General features: G+C 44.7%; 1 protein-coding gene across 11 annotated transcripts; it reads right to left on the bottom strand.

The window, feature by feature from the left end:
- Positions 1 to 340: 340 nt before the first annotated feature.
- On the bottom strand, positions 341 to 7985 carry LOC119352631 (putative disease resistance protein RGA3). 11 transcript variants are annotated; one of them, XM_037619203.1, is made up of 13 exons: positions 7773 to 7985; positions 3171 to 7532; positions 3007 to 3096; positions 2567 to 2721; positions 2320 to 2411; positions 2153 to 2234; positions 1982 to 2067; positions 1792 to 1882; positions 1609 to 1697; positions 1418 to 1513; positions 1236 to 1328; positions 1045 to 1151; positions 341 to 882 (listed from the first exon to the last, which is right to left on the bottom strand). In XM_037619203.1, exon 2 carries the CDS (start codon positions 7515 to 7517, stop codon positions 3177 to 3179), a length of 4341 nt encoding a protein of 1446 aa, XP_037475100.1. In that variant the 5' UTR covers positions 7518 to 7532; positions 7773 to 7985; the 3' UTR covers positions 341 to 882; positions 1045 to 1151; positions 1236 to 1328; positions 1418 to 1513; positions 1609 to 1697; positions 1792 to 1882; positions 1982 to 2067; positions 2153 to 2234; positions 2320 to 2411; positions 2567 to 2721; positions 3007 to 3096; positions 3171 to 3176. The 11 variants fall into 11 exon arrangements, with proteins under 11 accessions (XP_037475100.1, XP_037475105.1, XP_037475101.1 ...); XM_037619208.1 differs by having other exon boundaries at positions 3007 to 3085; XM_037619204.1 differs by lacking the exon at positions 2567 to 2721 and having other exon boundaries at positions 1982 to 2070.
- Positions 7986 to 9032: the final 1047 nt, after the last annotated feature.

The raw sequence follows: 9032 nt of genomic DNA, 5'->3' as shown, positions 1-9032 counted from the left end.
TGGATGGCGCCAAGTGCAGTAACTAAATGGTGCTCATCTCCTCTCCTCTCCTCTCCTATCTGATGATGATGACATTCTGGGGAACTTCACTGCCTTACTTTGGTGAATTCAGAGTTGTTGGATGCACGGTCAAGGGTGGTGGTATGTCACGATAAACGCTGGGTGTCAATTTTTTCAGTTATAACAACATAACAAGTGTCAACTTCTTCACAAGATGATGCAGCCTGGTTCTTCTCCTGACAAGGAGATGTGTAAGTAATTGGCCTTGTTTGCGTGTGTTTTTTCCTTGTGCGGGGCATGTGTCACATTCAGATGTGGTGTTTGAATGCAAAGAAAGAAAGAAACAAAGTGCTCTCAACAGCTATAAATTTCCTGCATCTCATAAAAGATGATATGGTTACAAATTTGCCAAAGAAAGAAAGAAAGAAAGACCTGCAGCAACAATCAACAGAGGCAGCGACAGACAAGCTTCCAGCGGATACTTACTACTCCGAATAAGCAAGCAAGCATCCATCGGGTTTGTAGTATGCTTGAGAGGCAGGGGAGATGAGCAGAGCATCATTTCATTTGCCAAATAGCTGCAGATATACAACTAGCTGCAGACTAGGCACTCAGATCGAGGGTGGCGGTGTGTCGTCACTCAGACCGAGGCAGTAAGTGGCCGTCTGACGGTCGACAATGTGCCTGGTTTGGCGCCAACCGCTGGGTGTCAATTTCTTCAGTTATCAACATGACAAGCGTCGATTTCTTAAGAAGATGCTGCAGTCTCGTATGTGTAAGTAATTGCCATGGTTCTGCCGGTCAGTCTCGTATGCTGGGTGTCAATTTCTTGAGTTATCAACATGACAAGTGTCGATTTCTTCAGAAGATGGAGTCTCGTTCCTGACAAAGAGGGGGATGTGTAAGTAATTGCCATGGTTCTGCCGGTCAGTGTCGGAATATTTTGTGCTACATAACCTACACTAATACTGAATGATATGGACCCACTCATTGCAGCAATTTAATTCGAAGCAGCATAACAAGGTTGATAGGCTTCAGATATACCCAGCTGCAGGCAGTGTTTCTGCTGCTTCTTCCTTAGCATGGCTCCAGATATTCTGCGGACCGGTTGCAAGTCAATTCATCACCCTCCTTGCCTCCTTGGCAGCCGACTGAAATGTTTTCAAGTCAATTAACCTGATAATTAAGAACATGTAGCTATCTTGCAGAGTTACAGTTCACTGGGGCCTATTTACCTCGCATGAATGAACCTCTGCAGTGTTTTAAGCACACCCTACTGGAGTCATCGAGCAGGTGTATAGCAGTCCTTCTCCAGTGAGTCGTCACACCTGCGAAATTCGACCAATCATTCAGTTAATTGGGGATAATTATATCCCTCTTCTGGTATTCAGAGCAGACATGAATAATCCCTTGTTACCTTTGCAGTGCAAGTTTTCGATAATAAGCTGCATCTTCCGGTATTTGGGGCTTAAGGAAATAATAATAACAAGCCATTCACTTATGGCTTGTTTGTCTGCACAGAGGAGTCACTTGTTAGTTAGTACAGGAAGCATCATCCCTCCATCTCCATGCCACTAAAATGAAGCAGATCTAAATATTAAACCTGACCTTGATACTTTTCTTGCACAATGCTGCAGCCGCAATTGGGGGATGCTATTGGGCGACCAGAATGCGCTTAGACGGATTTGGTTGGTACACTGCGTCCGAGGAAGAGTAGAATTAGGGGCAAGGTATCAAGGATGTCACAACGAACAGTTGAAAGTAGCTAAAACTGCATCCAACGAACAGCACCATTCGCGTGTGGCTATTGCAGTGGAACAAGACTGCCTCAGTCAACCGCACCTTTCCCCCAACTCAATCTGTTGCTTCCGAGGAGTTTCATCTACAAAACGGAGCAAACATCATAACTGAGATTACCTAACCAACAGTACATGCATGTCTGACGGAAATAGGTAAAAATATACCAGGGCAAGGTACTTACAGTCCCATCACTAGATAGGCAGGTTTCGCATGTAAATAGATTGGGGCACCAAGTAAATTCCCAGCATTAATCGACATCCTGATTCACTGCTAATAAAGGTAATTTACATATTAATGTTATACCGAGATGGAACAAACTAGTGTTATTTATAAATAGGCTGCAATTATGCACCTTAGTGCCATAATCTTCATGTGTTTTGGACAAAATGTAAACACAAGTAGCTTGAAAGACCACCAAACAAACATAAGAACACCTGAACAACAAGCCAACAGAAATTAGAAATGCAAGAACACCTGGTACTGACAACAACATAGCAGTATATGAAAAGAAAAAATCACCTTAATATCAGTATACTACCACGTCTTGATGAATAACAATAACCCAAATTTAAATGCAAAATATGAAGAAGCCTATAAGATCAGACAAACACCTGCACAGATAACAAAAAAAAAATGGTGCTGACATGTTTTGTTGGAAGAAAAGAAGAGAGACTTGCAGAAGGCATTGGCTGATAATGATGTCGATTTTATCGATTTGTGGAAAGAAAAGGGGAGTTGAGAAACAAATCTTAAATAGTTTCACTACCTTTGAGAAGAAGAAAATGGAAATCTGATATGGCAGGAGTAAGAGTGGACTTTTTTTTTTTTGCGGTGAGTATAAGTTGAAGTGTATATAACTGATATTGGTGTAGACACTCCTAATGAAGGTTCCTGCAGCTAATTTGCATGTAATGGCTCTGCCTGAAATTAGAACCAAGAGGGAGCCCAGTTATAGTTCAGTTCAGGAATATTTTATTTTCTGCTTCTCCTCTCACATCTACTTTGCTTCCAACTAAATTATCTATTCTATCTAATTTATGGTTGCTAGACATATCAACTTCTCTTAATTCATACACTTCTCCACCAAAAATCCCCAAATATTGCTGTCATTAGTGTGTGGTGGAAGATCAAGGCCAATCAGCAAATGTTGTGTCTTATCAGATATATAGTATAGCAGGAGTAAAGTTCCAGTTTAGATGTACATACCAGATTTAAGTACAGGAAGGAAGACCACAGCCACAAGGCCCTTGTGTCATGCATGTGTTTGAATGGGAAGGGAAGAGCTCTACAAGGGAACTGCAAGGCTATTAACAAGGATTGCAGGAAAAGGGCAAAGTGGAAAAATACACAAGAAAGTATGTTTGTGTTACCTTGGATCACCATATTTTGATTTCTGGGATGGTTCCCTCTAGTACATCGTTGGGCAATGACGAGATGGCTGGACAGCACTTGACTGATAATATCTTGAGGCTGGTCCTTGAAGTTGGAGGGAGTTGTTGAAGGTCCTTGAAACCCCAAAACTCTAGTACCTGGAGGGAGGAGAGGAGTTGAAGGGCATCCTCTTGCTCCTTGCTGAACCGCTCCATCCCTTCACACCAATGCCCCCAAAGTGACAGCTTGGTGAGGGAGGAAGAGAGGAATCTGCAGACGGGTGCAGCAAGAAGTCCTGCTATGTCATCTGTCCCGAGCTCACGCAGTGTGGATGAAACAAGCTGTGTCTGCTGCTCTTCACCTCCTTCAACGTTCTCCAAAGCCCGTCTGGGATTGGGATCCCAATCAACAAACAAACCAGGGCTGCCTAAGACTCTTAATTCCTTGAGATGGCCCCCGGTGGTAAGGAGAGACCTCAAGCCCTGACATTTCAGATCCTCTCCACAACCATTCAATTCTAATTTGGTGAGAGAGGAGAGATTTGAGAGGGGATCCAGTGTCCCCATGCCTTCCACACCCACAAGCTTCAGGTACAGCAGGGAGGAAGGGAAAAGGTGACAGGAAAAGGAGAAGGTGGATAGAAACTTTGGGGAGCACTGTATTGTTAATCTCTGGAGGGATCGCAAGGCTTGGAGCCCTCCTCCACCAAGGACCAGCTCTTTGCAGTTAATGAAATCCAATTCCTGTAGTGAGTCACATAGATGATCAGGGAAGAGCAGCACTCCATCATCCTCTTCGTCTGCTGCTGCTGTTATTTCACCTCCCCCCATCTCTGATGCTTCTTGTGTTGTTTGTTGAGCATCCACCCCCACTACCAGCTTTTTTATGTTTTTACACATCCATATTTCCAATTTGGAGAGCTTTGGGAGGTGGGGGAGGAGCTCTGTCAATTCCTTCCCACTATTACCATCTAATCCAAAGATCCAGATATACTCAACAGGGAGCTGCCATTCCACATCACCCTGACCTCCTAGTGGTCCAACCAGAGAATCTGAATCTTCTACAAACAATGTTTTCAGCGAGGTTAGCATCAGAAGGTGCTTCAACTGGAGAGGTGGGCACCTCTCGAGTCTCAGCTTCTCCAGACTTGTTTCTTTATCAAAAACCAGCACTTGGTCTAAGCTAAGCAGATCACTCTCTCCGGTAATTTTCAATTCTGCTCCACCGGATGATTCTGAGTATGCAAACTCCTTTAGCATCTTTACACACTCCATCATGACAGAACGCGGACTTCCGATCCATGAGATGGGAATCACTGGCAAGAATTCGGGACAGTCACGTACCTCAAGCTCTTGTAGCTTGGGGAACCAATCTGGGGAAACAACATGGGATGAAAAAGGCAACCCCGACAGTTTTGGGCAGTCCCTAATAACCAGAACGTGCAAAAGAGGGAACATATGAGCATCTGGGTAAACCCATTTTTCAAAACTTCCTAGGCCAATGAGTTCAAGCTTTATTAGCATGCAAAGGCTTTTCTCTATGATAAACTCCTTCGGTCTGGCAATATGCTTCAATTTTAGTTCACAAAGATCCCATGCCTTCCCTAAAGAAGGGAAAACTTCCCAAGAAACACCATCAAGATAAAGAGATCCTAGAGCTTCAACAGCAAACTCATCACCCAGCCATGTTGGACAAGAAGGGCCTCCGTGCCCTCTAATGTGCAGCACCTGAAGATCTCCATGTGGTTGAAGGCTCTCAAGAACCACTTCCTCCACAACAGGCTCAACACTAGACCGCTCACAATCCCAGTCCAATGTTAACCTCCTCAAGTATTTTTTCTCCATCAGTTTTGCTTGACCTGCTTCTTCTACAGTATCTATCTTCTCAAGGTTGTAGATGCCAAGCTCCCTTAGCTTGGTCAAGTGCTCTAGTTGCTTCGGTTCAAACCCTTCACCTTTTTTATTGACTTGAAATACCTTCAACTCTTCCAAGAGTTTAAGTTTTCCCACATTATAAATATCAGAATGAAGCTGATCATCACTTGGGACATAAAAATGGCACAATTTGGCAAGGTTGCCCATGTCTTTGGGCAAATCACGACTGCCATGCCAGAACTCAAGATCTAGGATCCTTAAATGGTAAAATTTTGAGATGCTAAGTGGTAATTGCATCTGTGTCTTACATGTCCCTAGACTTAAGTGTCGTAGGTGGACAAGCCTTGAAAAGTTATGTAACATGTACTCCATAGGACAAAGCATGATGGGCAAATGGATAACACGAAGAGCATTCACTTCCCCAAAAATATCACCAAATATCTTGACAAAACCTTCATCCATATTTCCAAATAACATCAATGTTTGCAAATGTTCAACCTTAAATCTTGTCTTCAGTTCTTCCAATTCGTTCTTTAATATTTCAGCAGCTAAGTCATCTATGCTTATAGACAAGTGACGGATGGTTGGCTGAATCTCTACTGATCCAACACTAGGGAGGTGTAAACTAAGACAATCATGAGATGCAACCTTCAATGCCAAATCATGCAGTAGGTCATGCATAACATAACGCAGACCAAAATTAGTTTCCTCTTCTCTGAAAAATCCATGGATGACTAACTCCTTTAAATTTCTCAAACCTATGTCTTCAAGTGTTTGATTTTGACCAGTAGGTATCAGAATATCTAGTCCGATCCACAAGCTGATGAGCTCACGACTTCTGAAACAGTAATCTTCAGGAAATAATGCAGAATAGGAAAAACACCGTTGAAGATGGAAAGGGAGAAAGTCGTAGCTAAGCTCCAAGGCAGGCATAATTCCATTGTCAGCGGTCTGCTTCGTCCATTCTTTACTTTTTAGGACCCTTCTCCAATGAGGCAAACTAAGGTCTTTACCCAGTAATCTACCAACGGTCTTTGCTGCAAGAGGGGAGCACTTAAGTTTCTCCATTATCTCATCTCCAGTGTCAATCAAATGAAGTTTATCACTTGGATATTGCTCAGCATCAAAGACATATACAAGGAATAACTTCCTAAACTCTTCAGGTTCCAAACCGTTCAATTGTATTGAATGGCCAGCTGCTCTACACTTTTTTGCTATTTCTTGAAAACGAGTTGTGACTAGAACCATGGAGCCTTGTTCTTGTGACTTGCCGAGTATCAACAATAGTTTTTTCCAGTCATCCACATCAGTTAACTGCCATATATCATCCAATACAAGTAAGAACCTTTTGCATTTTAATCTGTGTTCAATCAGCTCTTGTGTAGTACTACACTCTTTTTCACCTTCAACTTCAGGGGAATATCTTTTAATCTGTTGTAGCACCTTGTCCAGGTTGAAACTGAATGACACACATATCCAAATCCTGACTGGAAAATGATTCTGCACATGTTGGTTGTTATATATGTGTTGTATCAGAGTTGTCTTCCCCATTCCCCCTGGACCAACAACTGGAAGCACGGTTAGACCCTTGTCACAGTATTGACCCTTGGTGATATCATGTATGATGCTATTCATGACACCGTCCCTCCCGTACAGTTTTGGCTCTGCACTCTGAGGTGTGGTGGGGGAACGATGCTGGGCAGTGTATGTGGTAGTTCTAGGGCCACAATGTGTCAGAATCTTGTTAACATCCTCACTCCTAAGCTTTAGTTGCTCTATAGCATTCTTCATCCTTTGAGAGAAAACAACCCTGTTAAATTCAGGCATTGATGTTTCTTGCACATTGCCATGATCTTCATCACCAGGAACATGTGGATGCGAGGAAGATGAGCCAGGGAAGAGTTTACCGAGTTTGCACATGCATCCGCTGACCTCCTGACCAGGCTGATTGGCGTTTGGCACCGAGGAGGAATCACCGGGTGATCTCTGCCTACCACACTTCCAGGCGCAACAGCTGACATGTTGTCTTGCATCTTCCTGCCGGGGATGGCCAGCGTTGGCACCGAAGCAGCACGCGGTCAAAGATGCCAGCTGTTTGCCAATAGTTTTGGCGGTGTGGCGAGCATTGAGGGCGAGGTCGCAGACGCAACCCTCATCGTGCTGGTCAGCAGCCTCGTACGTGCCGTGGAGCTCGTCGTGGATGCGGAAGTAGTCCAGCTCGTCGAGCAAGTCCTCGGCATTGTGCGCCGAGTCCTGCAGCTTGTGCAGCAGCTCCACCGTAGCTGGCCCGACGAGCTCCCTGGTGGCAGCTCGTTCGAGCATGGCCTTGACGAACAGCAGTTCCTTGCTGAGCTCCTGGATGTTGGGACCAAAGTTGGTGGTGGCAGCCCAAGCCTCCAGCACGCCATCCGCGACGGGGCCTAGCGCCTTGCCCACCACCCATTGCGCCGCACCGAGGGCGGCCTCGGCCATCCCCTGGACGGACGCCTGCATCAAGAGAGAATTTTCAGTCACAAGGGAAATGTACTAGTAGATGCGAAGCACATACAGATACAGTAATAAAAATGCTTAATAAATAAAGAAAGAAAAATCTTGTGTATTTCAGCGAGGCCAACCAAAGTTATCAAGGCCCTAATTGTGATTGATCCTTCCTTCCTAGCGTAGCGTATTCAAATCTCACGAATCCTCCGACAGTCGGCCCTAACTAACAATGGGAGAGGACCTGACCTGCTGCTGCGCGGATGCGACTGGTTCGGTTCAGATCCGGCAGCCGCCGTGGGCGTGGTGAGACGGCGAGCTGCGTCGCCGGCCGGGGAGATGGCAAGGCGGAGGTGAAGGGCAGCAGCAGGGGTTGGCCGGGGAGTGGAGAAGACAGCCAGCCAGCCAGCTTGAGATTGAGAGTGAGTGAGCAAAGGATCTGGATCGGACGCACACTCTTGTTCTCTGTCTGTCTGTTTGGTAGTAGCAATGATTAGAGAGTTTTTCCTCGACTTCACCTACCGCCAAAGTCTCGAGGAGTAATTACTACTCCTTCCGTTCGGAATTACTTATCACAAAAATGAATGTATCTACAACTAAAATACATCTAGATACATTTATTTCTTAGAAAAGTAATTCCGAACGGAGGGAGTATTTGCATTCACCCACTCACTTAAGTCTACAAAGACTAATAAGGCATCTTCAACGGGACCCGTAAATTTCTTCACCCATCCATCCACGGACACGGATGCGGGAGGCCATCATCCAACATTGCACGTATACATTTTAACTACATCCGAACTAACTAGATGAAATTTATGCAAACACGACACTCAGGAGTCAGAAAATTTGAAACGAGTCACCAGCTTGTATGATTGGATGTTGGATGGAGCGTGCTACCGTCCGTTTGCTCAACGAGAAACACGCGAGATTCGGAGATCGTGGGTGGAGCCCAAGTGAGTCACGGGAAGGTACCTTGAAGCATCACCATGCTTTTATTTGGGCTAGTGCGCATCATGCATTATTTGATTTGAGCTAGCTACTGCCATGGTCCTACAGCAACGTGTTACGCGCAGCCTTTTGTCAAAATAGACACCGTATGTAACCCTGTCCTCTAAAGGTTCATCCTAGTTTTTTTTTTTCTTCTTAAGTCCAATGGCCACATACATCGTCATGATTATTAAGCTGCAACATTAAGTGCACCGCCAATGAAATGACCAACATGTAGAGCAAAAAAAGAAGCAAAACTTACGATCTTTATGGTTGACGAGTCCAATGACCACATTGTCTCTACTCGTGTAACCGCACTGCAAAACTTATGACGGAGTTGGAGATGGTGTACCACCGATGGCCTAGCGACTTCACATTTATGATCACGCATTAGTGCTAGTAGTCGTAGGGTGTGAAATGCTTTTACTCATGAAACGAAGCATGCATGTTTTGCCAAAACGCCGAGCCCATTGCCTCATGCCTACAAAGTCTGTAGATATGACCTTCCAAGCATCGCAC

Source organism: Triticum dicoccoides, chromosome 2A (genome assembly GCF_002162155.2).
Source record: "Triticum dicoccoides isolate Atlit2015 ecotype Zavitan chromosome 2A, WEW_v2.0, whole genome shotgun sequence".
Taxonomy (NCBI): domain Eukaryota; kingdom Viridiplantae; phylum Streptophyta; class Magnoliopsida; order Poales; family Poaceae; genus Triticum; species Triticum dicoccoides.
Note: the sequence above shows the minus strand (reverse complement) of the source record. Positions and strands in the feature narration are given on the sequence as shown.